The sequence below is a fragment of the Littorina saxatilis genome, linkage group LG5 (genome assembly GCF_037325665.1).
Source record: "Littorina saxatilis isolate snail1 linkage group LG5, US_GU_Lsax_2.0, whole genome shotgun sequence".
NCBI lineage: Eukaryota > Metazoa > Mollusca > Gastropoda > Littorinimorpha > Littorinidae > Littorina > Littorina saxatilis.
Window position 1 is genome coordinate 12,911,977 of NC_090249.1, and position 21,680 is coordinate 12,933,656.

At 43.4% G+C, this 21,680-nt stretch overlaps 3 protein-coding genes across 11 annotated transcripts in view; all 3 read right to left on the minus strand.

Moving 5' to 3' along the window:
• LOC138966326 (dedicator of cytokinesis protein 7-like) overlaps positions 1-14,064 on the minus strand; it is a 96,820-nt gene extending 82,756 nt beyond the window's left edge. For all 6 annotated transcript variants that reach the window (XM_070338518.1, XM_070338517.1, XM_070338514.1 and 3 more), the window contains exons 1-12: positions 13,991-14,064; positions 12,828-12,942; positions 12,009-12,184; positions 11,556-11,627; positions 10,953-11,064; positions 10,216-10,428; positions 3,771-3,856; positions 3,242-3,308; positions 2,895-3,044; positions 2,498-2,563; positions 1,552-1,747; positions 269-492 (exon numbers count right to left, since the gene is read on the minus strand). In XM_070338518.1, coding sequence (XP_070194619.1) covers positions 269-492; positions 1,552-1,747; positions 2,498-2,563; positions 2,895-3,044; positions 3,242-3,308; positions 3,771-3,856; positions 10,216-10,428; positions 10,953-11,064; positions 11,556-11,627; positions 12,009-12,184; positions 12,828-12,942; positions 13,991-14,034 — 1,521 coding nt within the window. In that variant the 5' untranslated portion in view covers positions 14,035-14,064. The remainder of the gene's footprint in view (positions 1-268; positions 493-1,551; positions 1,748-2,497; positions 2,564-2,894; positions 3,045-3,241; positions 3,309-3,770; positions 3,857-10,215; positions 10,429-10,952; positions 11,065-11,555; positions 11,628-12,008; positions 12,185-12,827; positions 12,943-13,990) is intronic.
• LOC138966333 (nucleolar transcription factor 1-B-like) overlaps positions 1-21,680 on the minus strand; it is a 71,431-nt gene that overhangs the window by 30,627 nt on the left and 19,124 nt on the right. The gene's annotated exons all lie outside the window — the stretch shown is intronic.
• LOC138966328 (CAP-Gly domain-containing linker protein 4-like) overlaps positions 17,716-21,680 on the minus strand; it is a 60,897-nt gene continuing 56,932 nt past the window's right edge. For all 4 annotated transcript variants that reach the window (XM_070338522.1, XM_070338523.1, XM_070338520.1 and 1 more), the window contains exon 13: positions 17,716-21,113. In XM_070338522.1, the coding sequence (XP_070194623.1) occupies positions 20,827-21,113 (287 nt within the window). In that variant the 3' untranslated portion in view covers positions 17,716-20,826. The remainder of the gene's footprint in view (positions 21,114-21,680) is intronic.

A 21,680-nucleotide genomic window follows, 5' to 3' on the forward strand; every position in this document is an offset into this window, starting at 1 on the left:
AAACGTTATCCATCTAACCATTGCGGCAACAACAATTTGCCCACATGCAAAATTCAATTTCTTGCCTTTACCGACAAAATAACAATGGTGAATCAGAGTCTGACGGATAATGCAATCATTTAGAAAACATGAGAATAAACACACCGATGTCAGATTGCAGAAGCAATCCATCCCTTAGTCAACTATGAAGCTGTACTTTTTTTGTGTGAACAGAAAAGCTAGCGACCACCTTAAAATAAACAGCACTGAAACAACATTTGACACCAACCTGCTTGAAGAAACTGGACACGGTCAGAGTCACAGGCCGGAAGTTTTCAAGATTTGCACCATACACATCTGGCGACCAGCTGTGGTGTTTCTCGTGTTTCTCGTAACCGCTGCGACCACGGTCACGGTCCATTGACCCTCGCCTTCCCAACAGGCTGTTGTCATCCTTGGAACGTTTGGAGCGGAACGATTCAAACTGGCCGGATCCCATTCCGCTCCGTCTGTCTGTAACAGGCATGGAAACAGCACAAGCTAAAAACATCTGAAAATGGAGGGGTGCAAAAAACACGATTTCATCACTCTCCTCCTTAATGCATCTCTCTTGAAATGTTTGAGTTGTGCTCCTACTTACACATCTGACTGTATACAGTATTCAGACAGTTTTGTGGTTGAACTGCAGGCACTAAGTGGGACTGCATAAGTATAGGTGAGTAAGAAAATACAGTTCAAGACATGGATCAAAGTTTAGGCCTAGTTTTTTCACGCGCATTTACAGATGGTGTGACCCTAAACATATTATAGTGGAACCCCCTCCCCCTTTCATGACGGTTTTCTCAGATTTTCTGTTCATAACCTCAGTAAATTTACCCCCATATTAAGCAGGGGTGGGACTCTCTTGTGATGAAAAACGAGGAAATCCCCTTTTTTCTAGGGGGGTTGGGGGGCATGTTCCCCCGGATTTTTTTTAAATGGTACATTCAAATCTGTGCAATCTGGTGCATTCTGAGACTAAAATTCAACTCGTTTGGATCAGGTAGAAAAGACATTCTCCTCACTCCCTCCCCCTCCCCCCCAAAAAAAAAAACACCCAAAACAAACCCAACCAAACAAAACAAAAACTTTCACACAACAATGGTACCATTTTGATGGTGCATACTTACTAATAAACCATGTATCCATAATCCAATACTGGCAATAGTATGATCCAAGTGACGCCCCAATGCATTGAAGCTCAACATGACTATTAGTTATCAGGAGTTTTCAGTCAGCACAATTTAACTCTCAAGCCTCCAGTGTTCTGTTCCATCTTCACTTCTCTCCATATCATTCAGTCAACAAGTTATAGATACTGTGATGAAATGGGACGCGGAAAAATAGATTGCTCCAGCGGAATTCGTAAGTTGTGTCCGCGAAAATCCGCGGATTCGCGGAAAAGTCCCACCCCTGATTAAGACTCCCTCCTTTTGAAGACCTGATTTTCTAAGATTTGTTGAGGTCTTAAAAGGGGGGTTCCCACTGTACTTCCATTCCCATTCACTTTTTCCAAGCTGTGTGCACGCTCACCTAAACTAGCGGCTCTGGAGCCCGTTTCCTGTGCAGCATCCATGGTTTTCTCAACAGACGTTTCCCTCTCCATGCTGCCACCGCCCGTCACGATGTTCATCAGGTAGATGGCCGTCCAGGCGAAGGGCATCCGGTACCCACCCAGCCGCTCACAGAACTGGGCCGCGTTCTGTCGATACTTCTCTTCTTTGGTTGACTGAGGAAAAAGAGAACATTTCATGGAGTGCTCTTTGTGAGTATCGTTTTTTTCAGGGTGAACTCTCATGGAATGAGCTATGCTTGGTTAAAACGGTGTTTTATGCAACAATTAATAATATTTAGAATCAACAACAAGATTAGAGTGCTATGCTTCGGCATCCTCTTCTTCTTCTTCAAAATAATGAGGAAATCCCTGTACAGGGCAACTATCCTCAATTAAAGTTGAGGACAGACAGATAGTAAACCGTAGTTTCGATATCACCACACCCACGGGGCGGGGATGTACTCAGTCGGTAGCGCGCTGGATTTGTATCCAGTTGGCCGCTGTCAGCGTGAGTTCGTCCCCACGTTCGGTGAGAGATTTATTTCTCAGAGTCAACTTTGTGTGCAGACTCTCCTCGGTGTCCGAACACCCCCGTGTGTACACGCAAGCACAAGACCAAGTGCGCACGAAAAAGATCCTGTAATCCATGTCAGAGTTCGGTGGGTTATAAAAACACGAAAATACCCAGCATGCTTCCTCCGAAAACGGCGTATGGCTGCCTAAATGGAGGGGTAAAAAACGGTCATACATGTAAAATTCCACTCGTGCAAAAAACACGAGTGTACGTGGGAGTTTCAGCCCACGAACGCAGAAGAAGAAGAAGACTACACCCACAATTTCCTTTTTTGCAAAACAAAAGTTCAAGGGAAAATTCACTTAAAAAGCACACACACATACAGATAACTAAGGGGAACAATTATTTACCTTATCTTCTTTCATGTAGGGTTCTGCACACTCTCCAATATCTCCTTGCTGTAGCACTTTCTCCAGCTGTTGACAAAAATAATGGTAAAAGTGTTATTTTTCCGTGCAACACAAACAAATCCACACAAATGCATAGCAAAAAACCTACTCAGGGATATATATGACACAGGCAACTGAAAGCACGTGAACACAAACTAAATTTAATGTTCACCTAAACATGCTTCTTCACATAACATCAAAACTTAAAATATGCAGCAGCAAAATGTAAGAATAATTCTTACAATCAACCGATAAAACAAATAAAGAAGCGAAATAAGCAAAGGTACTTGGCTGCTCCATAACAAGTGATATGTCTCAACAAACACACACTCACACACACAGGCTTTCAACAACTCACCCTGACAACCAAAAAAACATCAGGGGAGGGGTAGGTGATGGAGAAGGTGCAGGCTCGGCTCAGGGTCGAGACGTCTATGCGCGTCACATGACCTGCGATCATGCGCTTCGACTGCTCGGAGTTCAGGTCGAAGTGGAACGTCTCCGAGATCTGCAGAAATTTAACAAACAAATGAAATTATATCTGGCATCAAGTTGCAAAAACAAAGCCTAAAATAATGAAAAGTACATGGTAAAAAAAAGAAGAAAGTGGGGCTGGTAATATATTTGTACAAGAATATATATATTTCATTCATACTAATGATTCAGTGAGTCTGCTCTTAAAGCACTCATAAACAAATGACTCACCTTTTTCTTCTCACGAGAATCATACAGCGCCATGGAGACAAACAGTGGTTCCACATCCATCTCCAGTCTGTGAACAAACAAACCAAACACTGAACTATCTGAGTGTGAGTCTACATTGCTGGCCTGACATAGCACCAGTGTAAAACTGTTGTCTCAAGGTTATCACGATTGAAGAGAGGCAATAATATCAGTGGGTGCTGCCAGCCGTGTTGTTTACAAACCCAAACACAGCGCGGTAGCTGGACAGGTCAAGCTGACACTGACCGTATCAGTAGGCATTGCCAGCCGTGTTCCCAAACACAGGGCGATAGCTGGACGGGTCAAGCTGACACTGACCGATATTTATGTGAAAACACACAGCGCGCTTCATCTGTGTGTTTTGCGTGTGACATCCCCACTTTATAAACATGTGTTTCCCCGACGTTTTGAGATGGTGTTTTTCCCGAAAACATGGTTTTGTGTTGTGCGTCTGTCTCCGCCTTTAATCAAAGAACGTAGACAAGTCTCTGGAATAAAGTGAAAGACTTACGAAAGCTGCAGACATTTGACCAGAATACGGTGACCAAAGTGTTCCTTGGGCAACTCAGCTGGTGTGCGTCTCTCGATGGGCTCCTCCTGATAACAGATAAGAGTCAGAGAAATGATAATAAATCGAAAATTTTATAAGTAAATTTTGATTTGATTAATATACTTACCCGACTCACATTTAGCATTAACTTCAGATTAATAGCTTGGACACTGAACTACGCTTCACCCCTAAAGGGGAAGCAACCCCTTAAAAAAGAACGGCCTTGACCCAAACCAAGTTAACAAGAGTCAAGGTCATACCGCTCTCGCGACCTATCACGCGAGACCCACCCGGCGCCATGTTAGAACGTCACTCCTACTGAAATGATCTGTTCTTTTTTATGGAAACCCTAAGCGGGGTAGGCGGGAGGGTATTAACGATGTGAGTCGGGTAAGTATATTAATCAAATCAAAATTTACTTATAAAATTTTCGATTAAATTACATATCTTAACCCGACTCACATTTAGCAGATTGCTAATGTAGGTGGCGGGTACTTACTCTATGATCTTGGAAGAACCTGTCCTGCGGCTACCACAGCCGGTAAGGAGTTGGTCCCATCTTGCCGCGTACTTGCAATGTCACGCAAGTAAAAATTTATGAAGACGTCTTCAGACGCCCAATACGCAGAGTCAAGTACTTCAGACAGCCTTCCTGACTGTAGTACGGCCAAAGACGAGGCCCAGGCTCTCGCCTCATGAGTACGTGCAGACGACATGGGGAGAACGGACTGCCCCCCCCCTTTTCCTTTCTGCCACCACTCATATGCTTGTTTTATGAGTGTGGCGATCCACCTAGCCAAAGTCACCCGTGACAGGTCCCTGTTCCGAGCAGTATTGAGTGAGATAAACAGAAGTCTCTGTTCCTTAGCTCTTAACGGAGCAGTCCTAGACAAATAGCTGCTAAGTGTTCGCACTGGACAATTTGTCATGTCAGGGTCACCTGGTGCTAGTATAGTGGACAAAGACGGAATCCTGATAACGGGAGCAGGATGGTGAGGCTTTTGATTTTTTGCTAAGAAATCGGGTCTAAAACGAAGTGAGATAGAACCATCACTCTCAACAGAGATGTCTTTTGGAAGGCCTGAGAGCGCGTGTACTTCGCTGCTCCGTCTAGCTGTAGCCAGTAAAGTGAGCAGAAGAGCTTTACGTGTAAGATTATGGAGACTTGCCAAATGTAAAGGTTCAAAATCCGAAGATCTCAAGAAGTTCAAAACTAAAAACAGATCCCAGGCTGGGACTGGAGTCTTTGTCTTAACAAAATCCAATGCAGCGCCTCTTAGCACGCTTGCAATAACTCCACCCAGGGAAATAGTGCGACCTAATTGCTTTAAGGTGGACGAAATCGCTGATCTCCTGACCTTAAGAGATGATGGGGACTTGCCTTGGGAGGCCAACCAAGACAAATGATTAGCTACCTGCATTGACCGAGGGGATGTAGCTTCGACCCCATTATCTGCGCACCATGCTACCCATGCAGACCAGTGTGATGTGTAAACAGAACTAGTAGACTGTCTGTGAGCCTTTTGAACCAGATCCAAAGTCCCTTTGGAAGCACCTGAGCGACGCAAAGATTTTCTCACAGTCTCCACGCGTGAAGCCGCAGAGCCTGCGGATTCTCGTGAAGAACGCCCGTGCGTGGTTGTAGCAGATCTCCCCTCTCTAGGTTTAGCGGAATAGGAGGACCTACTGTGAGACAAAGCAGGTCCGGAAACCAATGTTGGCTTGTCCACATTGGAGCCACCAGAATGAGAGACGGGCGTTCCATCTCGGCCTTTCTGAGTACCCTGCCCAGCAGTTGAAACGGAGGGAAGGCGTACGCCGTGAGATCCGACCAGTTGATCTCCAGAGCGTTTGTCTTCCAAGCTTCCGGATCGGGAAACGGGGAGACAAATACCGGTAGTCTCCAGAAAAACCTCGTAGCGAACAGATCGACTACAGGCTTTTCGACCTGAACCCACAATCTCTGAAGTGCATGGTGGGTGATCGTCCACTCCGTGTGCAACACACTGGACGAACGGCTGAGAGCATCGGCTAGAACATTGAGCCGACCTGGTAAGAACTTCGCCGACAGAGTGATCCGATGTTGAGCACACCACCGCAGAATCTGACAAGTTCTGACTGAGAGTGTTTGCGACCGTGAACCGCCCTGCTTGTTCACATAAGCCGCTACCGTGGTGTTGTCGGTATGTAGCCGAACATGCTTTCCGACAACGGCAGGGAAGAAGCTCCGAAGCCCCAAAAAGGCTGCCTCCAACTCCAACACATTTATGTGAGACTGGGCTTGACTCTCGGGCCAAGTCCCCGAGGCCGTGAGCTGTGCAAGATGAGCACCCCAGCCTAACTGAGACGCATCTGTGAACATGTCGACCTCCGGAGGAGGAAGCACAATCGGAACTCCCAGAAACAAGTCTGCTTGCAACCACTGATTTGTGGTCTGTCGAATCCAGCTGTGTATCTGAACAGAGACATCCCAGCCCTGGTAAGCCGGATTCCACTCCGAGCTGAGTGCAGCCTGAAACGGCCTTTTGCAAACTCTCCCCAGCGGAATGAGAGTGGCCATAGATTCCATCTGTCCTAGGGCCGACGCCAAGACCCTGGCCTTGGCCTGCTTCTGTGACCTGAGAGACCTGAGAAGGTCTTGGAGCTTGTTGACTCTTCTTAGGGAGGGACGGACTGACCATGCCACCGTATCGAATGTCATCCCTAGGTACGTGAAGTTTTGAGACGGTATCAGCTCTGATTTGCTCTGGTTGATCTGAAAACCTAGATCGTTTGCCTGATCCAACACTGCCTGCGTGTGAAGACTGCAAGACTGCTGGCTCTGATTTAGGACGAGCCAATCGTCTAAATATGCACGCAGACGAATGCCTTTTTGCCTGACCAGGGAACAAAGTTGTCGTGTCACCATTGTGAAGACCCAAGGGGCCAGAGACAAGCCGAAGGGGAGAGCCCTGAACTGATAGATCTCTGTTGCCCATCGAAATCTGAGCCACTTTCGATCTGACGGATGCATGAGTATATGAAAATACGCATCCGTCAGATCGATTGATGTTGGCCAATCCCCTGGTCTGAGTGCCTCCCGAACGGAAAAGGGAGTCTCCATGGTAAACCGAATCTCCCGGAGGAATTTGTTCAATGGGGACAGGTCTAAGACTGGACGCCACCCTCCCGAACTCTTTGGGACTACGAATATCCTCCCGTAAAAACCCGGGGAGTTGTGGTCTGAAACAACTTCCACTGCTTCCTTTTGAAGAAGAGCAGCGATTTCCGACTGAATTGTGGCCTTTGCCTCTGGTTTTGCCGGAAACTTGAATGCAGGAGGTGTTCTGGTAAGAGGCGCTTTCTGCTCTTTCCAGAGCAGCCTGAACCCCGAACGTACTATCCCCACAATCCACTGACTGCTTACATGCTGTAACCAGTAGTGAAGGGCCCGGGAGGGGCCGCCCGCCACCAAAAGGGTGGGGGCTGTGGGGATGAGTAGCTCGGGGCCTCGTCATTGGGGGTTAGGTTTTCGACCCGACCCCCTAGCATTGCCGAAAGACGGCTTCTTCTTGGGGTAAGGAGCGCCCCTGCCTCTACCCCTAAAAGAGGACTGTGAATGCTGAGAGCCGCGTCCCCGATTAGCAGAAGAGAAAGACGCTTTAGGTGGACCCTGCTGTTTGGCCTGAGGCTTAGCGAGACCATGTTGGGCAAGCTTTGCGATCGCTAAGTCCCTAGCGTTTTGTGTTTGTTTGTCAAGCGCGTCAAGTGAAGGTTGACCGAGCAAAGACCCCTCTGTGAAAGGAGAGACCTTGAGCAAGTCCAAAGTAGACTTGTCTTGAATTCTAGAGCCAGACAAGAAAGCGTCCCTGCGCGTGAAAACCGCATGTGCGTACAACCGTGCCGCGACTGACATTTGTTCGGCTGAAACCTTAGCCAAAGAGGCCAGGAGTATGGGAACGTCTTTCACGCTAGCGTCGTTTCGAAATTCGAAAGGATCCAACGACACCGCGATCGACCGAGAAAGAGATCTAAGAAGTGTCTCTGAAAGAGACGCAAGTTCCAACGAGTATCTTCCCGTCTCCTCCAAACCAATCAATGCACCTTCAGAGTAAGTGCAAGGTTTGTCAAAACGATAGACATCCTCCCTGAGGTTCGCCAACTCCGGAGTGACCGGAAGCGGTGCACTCGGCAAAGCGTAAGTCTCAATAAGGCTGTGGTGACGACGGGAGAGAGTAAACTTGCGTGCATGAAACGAAGTGCTCGCCTTCCGTAACTGGCCTGAGGCAAGCCATGGCTGAGCAGCATCAGGCGCCTGACCGTGTGCAGTCAGTAAAGGCACAGTATCCACAGGCAAGCTATTCTCAGAACCCGAAGTTCTAGCCAGCACCTTGGAAAGTTCGTAAGCAACAGAAGGAGACTCGCTAAAACGATATCCCTGAACTTCCGTTAAGGCAGGGCGGAAATCACCCACCGCTGAGGGTGGTGGTGCCGCAAAGCTCGTCGTAGCTGTCACCCCTTCAGCGAAGTACTTGGCAGACACCTGAGCTGCAGTAACCATAGCTGGTTTAAGTTTGAGTGACAACTTGACATCGACTTCCTCCTCAGAAAGTGAGTGAGAATCATCGAACTCCGAATCTGCTGTGGCTGGACCGTGAAAGTCACTGTGACTAGCTGCGTCACTAAAACGATCCACCACAGGCGAGGCTGATTGCAAAACGGAAGGACCGTGCAAAGCCTGCCCGAAAGCAGCATCCTGCCCAGAGGGAGGAAGTTGAGACTTGTTTACATTCACCGGAGACATACCAGTCTGCCTGTGAGTACAACTGTCTCGTTGTCCGGTGTCGACCCCCCGTGAGTTCCGCTTGCTAAGAGCGATAGCCTCTGGGAAAGTCGAACTTTCACCCCCCGGCCGTGGCGGGGGGGCTACTAGTTCCGGCCCAACTTGTTGTCCGGTGTCGACCCCCCGAGTTCCGCTTGCTAAGAGCGATAGCCTCCGGGGAGTCGTACTTTCACCCCCCGGCCGTGGCGGGGGGGCTACTAGTTCCGGCCTAACATGAACACTTTCACCAGAGAACCTGGCTACCGGTGAACTTGACAAACCTGAAGAGCGTGAAACCGCCCCTTGAACGAAGTAATCACTCTGCTCTGCGTGCACGTCGGCCGACGTGATAGTGCATGAAGGCGGAACCTTAGCGTAAGCCAGCGAAGCCACTCCGCCCACTCCCGCTGGGAGCGAGTGCAACTCCTTACGAGTAGCATGCAAATCAGCTGCAAACTGCTGTTGTTGTGCAAACATGTTATTCATATTGACAGAAAACTTCTCAAAAAGGGAGGAAAAATCATCTTTCGCACGAGTCTTGTCTTTACCACTACGTCTCTTCTTGGCTGAAGGAGCCTTACTTTTAGCTTCTTTCAGTACAGGCATGACTGGGCTATCGGGGTCCGAAATATTAACGGACATGGTAGTTTGCGAAACTGGATCATGAACCGAGACGGTAGTACTTTTGCCTGTCTCTTTATGTGTGACCTTACTAGGCGAACACTCAGCAGCCATTTGCCTAGTCTGAGGCTTCTTTCTCTCTTTGTCAGCCATGCTGACGAAAACAAACAGTCTAAGAAACGTAAACACGAAACAGACTGCAAAACGGAGAAAGACACAAACAAACAGGAGCCGAACAAATTAGAAAGAGCTCACCCAATCTTGCTTAGGCAGGGACCTGTAGAACGGGGTGAAAAAACTGCTTGAAAAACAGTAGTAGGCTGAAAGCCTTTAGCGTAGCTGTGAAAACACGTCCAAGCTGATCGGAGGCTGAAGTAGGAGTGACGTTCTAACATGGCGCCGGGTGGGTCTCGCGTGATAGGTCGCGAGAGCGGTATGACCTTGACTCTTGTTAACTTGGTTTGGGTCAAGGCCGTTCTTTTTTAAGGGGTTGCTTCCCCTTTAGGGGTGAAGCGTAGTTCAGTGTCCAAGCTATTAATCTGAAGTTAATGCTAAATGTGAGTCGGGTTAAGATATGTAATTTAATTAACTTTAACCATCCTCCATTTCCTTCATTTATTATGCCTGCATGCTTTCCCAAATCATCAGCTTTTCTCTTTTTTTTCTGGTGTTTTCTGTTGTTTTCTGATAGCAGAATTTGCTATTAAGTTTTCTACTCCAGAAAAAGTGGTATGGTAATGCACAGATATTACTGCCAGCTGAACATCGATCAAGTAGCGTCATACTTCCTTACACACACACACACACAGACACGCATATACACACACATCCACGCCCTTCCCCACAAACACAAACACACACCCACAAAAACACTCACACACCGAAACACACATTGTCACATACATACACACAAACACACATACGCACACACAGTCAAACACACACTCACCCCCCCCCCCCCCACACACACACACACACACATACCTCTTCCGACAAGGGATACAGGGAGAAGATGGAATCCTGTCGATTCTGCTGACGCTGCGCCTCATTGTTGCGGTCAACGTCGTCATAGCTGGTGCGCTCAAAGAGATTGGGCAGCATGGGGTCAGCCTGCGACTGCTTCAGGTCGAAGATGCTACTCGCCCAGCTGCCCCGTGGTGTGTCGTTCATATGAATCGATTGACGTTTGGTTGTATTCTGAAAGTTAGCAACAGAAAGCATATAAAGCATGTGCAAAAAATTAAACACAAAGTTTTGAAGTTCCTTCCAAACCATTTTCTGGTTCTCATCTTTCTTCTCTTCACCCTCGTCGCTTTTCATATTTGTAGTTATTCAAGGAAACATTCTGCATCCATAAGTTATGTGAGAAAAAGTACATGATGTCTATTCACTGAAGAGTTCTATTTTGTCACTTTCTACGGCTTCAGTGAAAAAATGAACTTGAATGCTGAAAAGTAACTTGTGAAGTGGTATTGTTTTGAAGATTGCAAAGTAACTTGTAAAGAGGTATTATCTTATTTTATTGTCTTGTATTGCAAATAAACAGACAGGCTGCACATCTGATGTAATGCATGCACACCAATGTCTACAAGCACACTGAAAATTCCTTCATTTTTGACGCAACTCAATACACAAATTATACACTGCGTATCTACTGAATCAGTAACTATTTTCATATGACGAGGATGTCTTTCTACGCACCCAAAGCATCATAGCCTTACCTTTTCCGTCTCTGGCGGCGTGTCTTCCACATCAATCTCATAGTCGTGCTGGACCAGTCCGTGTTCTGACATACGCTCCTTGTTGCAGCGACTGGAGCTGTACACCTGGTACCTGAAAACACACCTTCACTTGTATAACCTCTTTAAACACACACCGTCACTTTTATTGCCTCTCTAAACCAAACGTCTACACAAACAAACACACACACACACACACAGACACACCATACCTTTTTAAAGACTTAAGTTTGACAATGTTCACTTAGGATTGGAACGCATCCACTGGCGCAGAGACAAACCTCGAAGCTGAAAACTTAACCTCAAATAAATATATCTAAATAAATGTTACCTGATGAAGCTTTTATAAGCGAACATTTGTATTATTGTGCTGTCCTTGTATCGGTGAGTACAGAATTCTTTTGTTTTTTAACTCAAATGAAAACAAAAGAACACCTCTGTCTTATGATCTGATGTATAGCTTTTTCAGAGGGGTTATACATCACGTTCACAAGTATCACTGTACTAGTAAAAGCATCAGTGGGGTTGTTATGGTTAGACATTTTACAAATAACAAAAATGTATAAAATACTGTGGACTCCATACCTTCTGCTGACTGCTGTGTATTCTGCCGTATAGCGCCGCAAGCAGTCACTGATGTGAGGGTCATTCTCAGCACTGCAACAACCAAACAGCTTTTGTAAATATTCTGAACTTCAGGGTACGTGTATCTACACCAACAAAGCATTCACACGTTTGTTACAAACTAGTTCCATCTCTCAGCCATCAGCAGAAACAGGTGCCAGGAGACTGGTTCCGCACAACTCTCACTCTGATGTGAGGCATCATTAGTATTACACATGTTGTGTGCATTTAGAGTGCTTACTTCCCTTTGTTGAACTCTAGTTGCTGCGAGCTTTCTACACGGAGCATGCAACCCAAATTTCCCAGCAATGAGACGATTCAAGAATGAAATGAAATCAATTTGGAAGGTGGAACCACTACCAGTGAGCTAACAGGCACACCCATCAAAAGAGGGAGAGAAAACTGTGCACCTACCCAGGCTCTGGCTTGAGTTGTGACAGAGTCCTGCAGGGTTTGGGGATGCTCTGCACCTCAATGTCATTTTCTGGGTACAGGAGAAGGTCTCTGAATGGGTCACGCTCTACTAGGCACTGATTCTGGATGACAAAGTCTTCATAGTCTGGTGGCTCTACCAGATCTGTGAGAGTGATCTTCAAATAAAGAAATAAAAAACATTCTGACCATCAGTTACATGAAGTGATATTATATTTACAGTATGTCACAATCAGCTCCATTTACACACAGAAACATTTTCAATGCTAACACAACATAATATGAATTATAATGTATATTTTTGGATTAAAAAAATTATAACAAAGAATACTTTGTGATGAGTTTTGAATCTGTAACAGTAATTTCAAGTTCAAACATAACTTTGATTGGTAAATTAGTTGATTCATTTTTAAACTTCTAGTTCTAAACTTAATGCATTCCCAAAGTCTTGACCTGGTCAAAGAACGTCTGACCAAAATTTCAATGATTTTGTTTTTGACTGAACAAAAAATGCAGTTGCTCCAGTGCCGCCACAACTTTAAAAAAAAAGTCAGATATGACATCGTCAAAGACATTTTAAAAAATTAGAAAAACGTTGTAGATACCATCTGGAAGAATTTACATGTAAATTATAATGTAAAGTTTCATGAACATTTGCCCAGTACTTTTCCTGGAACACACGCACAGTCATCCTTAATCTCACTCTCAGTTCCAAGTCTACCACTACCAGAATTCAATAGTCAAACATCGAATAATGTAAAACTGTAGTCAAGAAAAAAAAGTGTAAAGAGCCAAACATACCATGGAGCCATGACTGGCGTAGGACTGACCACCAAGGGAGCGGGTGGTCTCATTACTGGCGATGCTACTAGCAGTACTGCCTGCAACCTGACGGCGCACTTCTGCCGCTTGTTGTCTGATCAAAAACAAAACAATTCATGTAATACCAAAAGCAAGGGCACTCACTCGAGTCTTTCACAACCCATACAAACCACAGAGTTATTTTTGAACTTCCAGTAGTGCTTGTAGTGGTAGGGACTGGATTGGTATCCATAAGCCTCGCGGCTTTTTTAGCTTCCCATCTCATTATCAAATTTGTTGAAGGTCAATCACACTAAGTTAACATGCTAAAATCGTTTGCTCAATATCAATTATCGTACAAATAAAGTGACTCAGTCATAATTTTGTGTTTGTCCAGCAGATTTTTGAAAGTGTTATTGTTAATGGTTTGTGCATTTTTAACAACATCAGACAGTGTGTTTCATGATGGTGCATCTCTGTTTGTTAGAAAAGGAATGTTTCCGGATATTAGTTTTACTAAATTCAATAAAGATTTTGTCCTTATTTATCCTCGTTACATCAGTGGTAGACTTCTTAAAAAAAAGACTTGACTTTGACATTATCAATACCCTGAAAGATTGTATATCAAGTCGCCTCCATCTGAAGTTAAAGATACAAACAATCAATGATACATCTTAAGTAAGCCTCTAAGCTTGTCTATACCAAAAGAAACCACACTGTCTGCTAATATACAGTACTGATACACACGAGACAAAAAACCACAGTGTAAATGCAACTTTAGTGGGAGAGAGAGAGGGAGAGGGGAGAGTGTGTGTGTGGGTGGGGGGGGGGGGGGACTCTGTGGAGACACGACGAAACGAACAAGTAACAAAACATTATAACTTGTGAAAAGATATAAACAAGCAAAATCACAGCTGGCGCCATCCTTTAATGCCTTTTATGACTCAGACACCCGGGCGAATCCCCGGCGATACCAGTCAGCATCCTGTCTTCCGCTTCCAGACGCAGGAACAAAAACACATACATTTTTGATCGCCATTACACACTTTCACGCTGGCTGTCAAGCAGTATCAGGCGTTCAAAAATGCTGGTAAGGTTCCATAAACATTGCTTAAAACAACCGTCTGATTAGTTTGGGCAAAACAGCATACAAAAACACTTACTTGCTAAGTTTTTGAGCGAATGCTCTCTGCCCGGAGACAGACATTTTGTCCGGCTTGCGTACTACGTCATCAATGTTGAGCTTCTCCCATTCTAATGAAATGCAAATGTATGGTAGACGGCTTTGGTCAAAGGGGCGACATTCTGATCGTTTCATCATGTTGCACACAAAAAGCATCTCAAGACAAGGCGGCGAATCCTTCTTTGTTATAGTGTCTCCCCACACTCACGCATACAGATCTCCCCCCCTTTTTTTTTAACTTTTACTTTTTACTAATTTTTTTTTTTTTTAACAGGTTACAGCTAAATGAAATCTAAACGCACCACCTCTCCTCCCTTCTCTCAACCCTACTTTTTTTGCCCTGTGCATGTTGCAGTGTGTTATAATACATCTGCCCTATGAAAGCAGAATGCGATGCATGTATGGGTAGTACGTACGGCTCATGCACATTGATTTTATTTTTATATTGTGTTATTGTATTATATTATATTATTATGGACATTATCTTGTCAGTTGTCACAACTGGGAAAAGCAAAATAGCAATGGGGATTTTTAGTTAGAAGCTGTGAGCCATCCCGTCATATAGTGATCAGATATGATCGAGTCAACATTTTCAAATAAATATAAATGGAATATTGCATCTTGTGTGTCTGTTCATCATTCTCCCTGTGGTCATGCCTCCTTTGTTTATGTTTGCTGATATATATTGAAATCGTGAAGCTACCAGTAAGACTTTTTAATCTGTTCATCATGATTATTCTTCCTGTTGTATATTTTCATTCACTTCTACTTTGTCTTTCTTTTCAGGGCTTGGAACTATAATCACAATATCTCATTTCGTTGCAAAAGGGGTAAACTATGCAATTTTGGAACAGGACAATTTGTTAAAGGTAAGATGTAATGGAAATGACGGGCGCAGTGGCATGGTGGTAAGACGTCAGCCTCCTAATTGAGAGGTTGTGAGTTCAAATCAGTCCCGGTCGCTGCCGCCTGATGGGTTAAAGAGTGATAAAAACGGTCATACACGTAAAAATCCACTCATGCTAAAAACATGAATGAACGTGGGAGTCTAAGCCCATGAACAAAGAAGAAGAAGACAAGTCGCGTAAGGCGAAATTACTACATTTAGTGAAGCTGTCGAACTCACGGAATGAAACTAAACGCACTGTATTTTTTTCACCAAGACAGTACAGCTTCGTCAATCCCCGCGAGAAGGAAATCGCTCACCTCCCACGTGCAAAACGCAGTGACCTATGCACACGCCAGAATAGCGCGGTAGCGTATTGTGCTAAGCAGGAAAGCGCGCTTTTCTGTATTCGTGTTAACTTTCTGAGCTTGTTTTGAATACAACCTATCATATCTATATGTTTTTGGAATCAGGAAACGATAAAGAATAAGATGAAATCATTTTTGGATCGATTTTTTGAATTTTAATCGTAAGACTAATTCATTTATTTTCGTTAATTGTGATCACATTTTAAGAGTAAACATGACATATGTATTATATTTTTAGATTCAGAATGTGATGAAGAATACAATGTAATCAATTTTAAATCTGTTTGCGAAAAATCGATTTTAATGACAACTTTAATGAGCAAACTCATTAATTAATTTGTAAGCCTCCATGCTGAAATGCAATACCAAAGTCCGGGCGCCGTCAAAGATTACTTGACCAAAATTTCAACCAATTTGGTTGAAAAATGAGAGCGTGACAGTGCCGCCTCAACTTTCACGAAAAGCCGGATATGAGGTCATCAAAGACATTTATCAAAAAATTGAAAAAAACGTCTGGGGATATCATACCCAGGAACTCCCATGTAAAATTTCATGAAGATCAGTCTAGTAGTTTTCTCTAAATCGCTCTACACACACACACATACACACATACACCACACCCTCGTCTCGATTCCCCCATCTACGTTAAAACATTTAGTCAAAACTTGACTAAATGTAAAAAAGAAGAAGTAATGGAAAGTTACATTTTCTTCAGAACAATTGTGGGTGTCTACAGCTGGTTTTTGGTTGTGTTGACAAGCACTCTGGACTTGTTTTGCTTCATTTGATTTCACCTGTAACCACCTTGGAGATTTCAATAACGTGTGGACAGATTCACCCATGCTTGACCAGGGCTCCCCTGCGTCTTATACGCACTAAGAAGCCGAAAACCCGTACCAAAAATGTATGGAGGGGGTCCCGGGACTCACTAGACTTTAACAGAGCGAGTCCTCAGGGACGCACTGAATTTTTCTTTATCGTGCGTACTGTATACCATTTTCAGACTGCAATCGTCCACTATTGTGTACCCGAGGCATGTAACGATTTTAGACTGTATACGTCTCGTGTAAGCACCAATGTCAATTTCACGCGCGTAGGAAAGGTTAAAAGCAATGGACCTTTAATTAGGACCCTCTAAAATTCTGTAGAGGGGGTCCATGGACCCTCTAAAATTCTGTATTGGGGGTCCATGGACCCTCTAAAATTCTGCAGTGGGGGTCCATGGACCCTCTAAAAATTGAAAGTGGGGGTTGTGGGAGCCCTGTTGATGGCATCTATGTTCGTAGTTCATTAACAGCTGAGATGCATATGCATACTTGAAAGGTTGCCTGGTTGGAGTGTCTGTTTCATGAATTTAATTGTAAAAGAACTTCTGAATGTGATTAGTGTGCAGTTTTGTGAGTCAAGAACCGCGGGATTGCTCAGGTGATTTGAGATGACAACACACTGCATTCAACATGTTACAATTGAACACATTGTTGCCCCTGCCTCTTACACAGGAAACATACTTCTATACGTTTCCCTGGAATTTAAAGCATGAGTATATTTGTACTCGGGCATAACGAGGAAAAGAATGCATAGGTTGCAGAAAATATAGAGAAAAAGACAGCACCCACATACCAGCACCACTGCAACATGCATGTACGTACACACAAACATACACAGATGCACATTCACAGAGATCGACAAATAAACACTTTTCTTTTTTCTTTTGTTTTTATTCATCAAAAGTTTATTCCTCTGGATTTTGCATAATATTAAACACTAAGGCACAGAAGTTTTATTCGTTCAGAAAGCCACATACTACCAGTATATAGAATCTGCTTGCATAGCAATGGTCTTATCACCCTACTTTCAGAAACTCCTGAAATGTATTGCAAGACACACGTAGATATCTGCACATCACTTCTGAAAAGTAAATGAAGGGTTTAACCTCCAAACACAACACAAAAAACTAAAGTAAATTATTTTGAATGCAAAAATTGACAAAGATGTGCATAAACCAACATCAACTGAATATGCTTGAATCATCTGACAAAAAGAATTAAACCATGCCCACGAAGGAGAAGAGAGAGAGAGAGAGAGAGAGAGAGAGAGAGAGAGAGAGAGAGAGAGAGAGAGAGAGAGAGAGAGAGAGAGAGAGAGAGAGAGAGAGAGAGAGAGAGAGAGAGAGAGAGAGAGAGAGAGAGAGAGAGAGAGAGAGAGAGAGAGAGAGAGAGAGAGAGAGAGAGAGAGAGAGAGAGAGGAATATAGTCTTAACATTTTAACAGCTAGATCTTCTCATGGCCATCAAGGGCAAGATTCAGCGAACCTTTTTTTTGTAGAACAAGCTACACATTTATATACACACGCACACACACACACACACACACGCAAGCAAACAAGAAGCGTCAGATCACCACTTTGATTATACAGACATTTTGATTTCCAAAATGTAAATGAAAACAAAGGTTGTTTTTAACATTATAATGTCCCTTTTAATGCAAACGAAGAATGTTTCACAGAGCAAGAAGGCAAGAAAAGAAACATCGAAGGAATGCGAGTACTTTGATACGTTAGAGAAGTTTACCATTTACTTACTTACATCATGTGTTCAATTGTACAAAGTATGCAAGATGTACGTTCAAGTGTGTCAGATGCAAACATGTCAAATGTTGATGAACAAATGATGAGAAAAAAGAAGAGTGGGTAATGGGGTGATGGGGAAAAAAGGGGGGATTGGGGGATATGTTTTACTGACACCTATCAGCTAAATCTTTATTGATTTACGGATTTCCTTCAAAGATCTGTCAACGCTTCACACATGTATATTTGTACACACTACATGTATTTTCAGCAGTTCACATCACATGTATATAACAGGATGAACTGTCACCAGTAAATAAGAGTAAAGCATTTTGTCATTTGATCAGCTGTCTGTTGTGAGTGTACAGTGTTGTGCTTATGACTATGAAGTCAATCTGTGTCAGATGCATACATTTTCATGTCTTTGTGACTTGCTCAACCTTCTTTTGATGACAGCATGGCTAATATAGGAATTATTGTTATACTTGGATGTTGTTGTCAAGAGCCCTATTAAAGATGTAAAAATTGGATCAGTATGACCGAAACAGTTCTTTTGTTTAAATTGTACTGTGGTGAATGAAGAGTAACCCCACAAGATCTGTGGCCAAAGGTTTTTGTGTGCACACAGTGTGAAAAAGGATTAATGCCTGTAAACAATAATAAAATGAGCAAGACAATCAATCTTCAACAATAAGCAAAACCAAAAGAACCATGATATATTGGATCACGAAACAAAACCTTGGCCTAGATAGGACCGATGCGAGATCTGTGATTATAGCCATTATTATGCTACATAGGCAGCATACAGTGTTTGCAGTGTAAGCTTGCAATTAAAAGTAAATTCCGATAAATTTATATATTTAACTGTTCACAAGCTCTCCCCCATTGGCATACTGATTATGTCTGAGACTCAGTCTTTAATACATCGTACTTCCATAGCTAGTCCTAAACCCGAAGAGAAAATATTTGTTTACAAAAACTATGATCATGAAATATAGAAGACCAGATTAACAAGCATGTATACATCTCAAACAAAACCAGTTTTGTTTGTTATAACAAGCCTGACATGAATGATACAAAAATAATGCTTCTGGCTTTTCTCATCTTGACAGCAAATCTGAAGAATTGTGACGTGAATGAAACATTCAGTAACTTGTGGAAGACACTTTTTCATGAAAACAGCAAGGCACATGAAATAATAGGCACACACTAGAACACACAGACACAGACACACAGCCACACACACACACACAGCCACACACACACACACAGCCACACACACACAGCCACAGACACACACACACACACACAAACACATATGAAAACACAATTAAAAACATAAGAAAGCTAACTCCACATGAATAGCTAGGAGACCGTAAAGAACAACAAAGATGCACATTTCCAGTCATGGCAGGCACAGATTAATGACTAGACAACAACAAAACAACAAAAAGAGCTGCAAAAACAACTACCTGTACATGTAAACATAAAAACAAGGTGAAAATGAAAATGAAAGCTAATTTGATGGAACCAACAACTGTGTAAATGTTTTGCAATATGACACACAACACATAATTTCACTGGGAACTTTGACTGCCATCATAATTTGTTCAAGTCATACAATAAAAAGAAGACTAATCCTGCAGGTTTACCAAAGACCTTGAAGCTCAGGGGAAGTCACTGAAGTCTTATATACTGACATAACTGTCAATGGCACTTACATGCACCATGTACCCATAATTTCCCATAAAGAAAACCATTAAGACCGTCCTAGAACTTTAAAACGGTTTACATTCAGAAGCAGTCATTGTTAAACAAGTTTATACATGTAATTACAATTATGCGCAACGCCAAGAAAGGCAATATTTTGACTCTGTCAACATTTAATTGTCAACTTCCAACAGCTACAGTACAAGATAGTTGAATTGAAAGAAACTGCAAGTGGGAATAATATGATATATAGAGTGATGTAGAATTAGCTACATCCTCTGGCATTTACACAGGATTCTTTTATTAATCCGTTTCGATGTAGAGATCATCACCCCTGCTGGCATATGAAGTGCATAGACAGTGCCGCCTGTGTTGTAGTTAAGCATTATTTATCTACAGTTATGTGATATGTAAAGGTAAGGCTGGACAGATGGCAGTATCATCAGAAATACAGTCCTCTGAATTTTAAGCAGCTGTAAACATTATGAACACATCCGAAATAGGCCCACAAAAGATCTGTACACATGTTCTTCAGAATGGTACACAATAAATCGCCATCAGCAGTAGAATGGTAAACATGTTGTTTTCTTAGAATGATCTTCCAAGTATTATAAATCCGTATTCAACATACATTTGCACTATATTGGAGAAAGTCTATAAACTGACCAAAGCAAAACAACCCCTCCCCTTCCCTCCAAACAATTAACAATAAACAACAAAAACAAAAATAAAGTCTATACAGAATGCTTTTCATTTTTAGCTTTCTGTGACATGCGCAAGTCTTTGCACCACCCTCACTGAGAAACCTTGGATTTGTAACATTCCTTTGTGCATCGAGTCACTGTCGCATCGTTACATGGCAAGCAACAACTTGAGCTTAGCATGCACTCTTAAATAAACCAACATGGCAAACAATATACCAAAAAAATTGTCGCTTTAGGCGTTGGAAGATCTCTCCATAAAAAAAGTTCAACTCTCTGACACAAGTGGCTTCTACTTCTGTCACGGCGAACACGATTCTAGAGGATAAGAAAATTCTACTTTACTCTGTCACGTTTTCTAAAACAAACACGCGCAAGCACACACACACATGCACACACAACCACACCATCCAAACACATACACCATTTCAGTTATAGCAAACATGATTTCAGAAAAATAGCACAATTTCACTTTGAATTCATCTCCACCATATTTTCAACTCTCAATCACACACTCACACATGAATTGTTAATGCCATGGCAAAGCTTACTCCACAAAAAAGAGTAAAAGTAAAATGTCTCTCCATCAGGTTTTCAACTCTCCGTTGGCTGTCACCAGTTCCCTTTCAGCTGACCCTCGACTGTGACGACCCTGGTCGCTTGGTGTAGGAGTAGGCTCCCCTAGCAGCTTGGCTCCGTTAATTCCCCGTACCGTGACCTTGCTGGGTCGCACGAGAAGGCCATGGTCGGGTTTAGAGGTGAAGTAGCGACGTCCCTGCACACTTCCATCGTTCTTGCCTTTTGGTGTTCGAAGCTCCACACCCAGCCATGTGCCCTCGCCAAAGTCTGTGGTCCCGATATAGCGGATGGTACCTGTGACAGAAAAATAAATCAATGAATAAGTCAATACAGTGGTACTCCCCATGTAAGACCTCCCAAAATCTGACAAATTTAGGTCTTAAAAGGGGGGGGTCTTACATGGGGGGTGAGGTCTCATATCCAAACCTTGGAATCACTGACTCCATCACGGCTTTTTCTTGGATGAGTCTTCCTGTGATGGGTATGTTGTGTCGACGTGCATCACAAAACCAACTCCAAACGCGTTCGTTGAGGTCACCATAAATACATTTCCTTGCCTTGGAGTATTTGCGGTCACAATTTTCGCCGGTCTCCCATCGATTGACCACGTTTTCTTGGTCGCTGACAATCGATTGAATCTGAGTTTTTCCTACCTCAAACGACCGCGCGATCGAAATTGCCGTTTCGCCCTTACGGCTCCGTTTCACCACTTCCATCCTCTGTTCCAGAGTCAAAATGTTCCTCTTCTTTCCGCGCGATTGAGCGTTTGAAGTTGAAGGAGAGTTCGAAGCCATGGTCGAAGAAGAAGATCGTTGATGCTCGCGCGTGTGTTTGTTGATTTTTCGAAAGGAAGTGGACAAA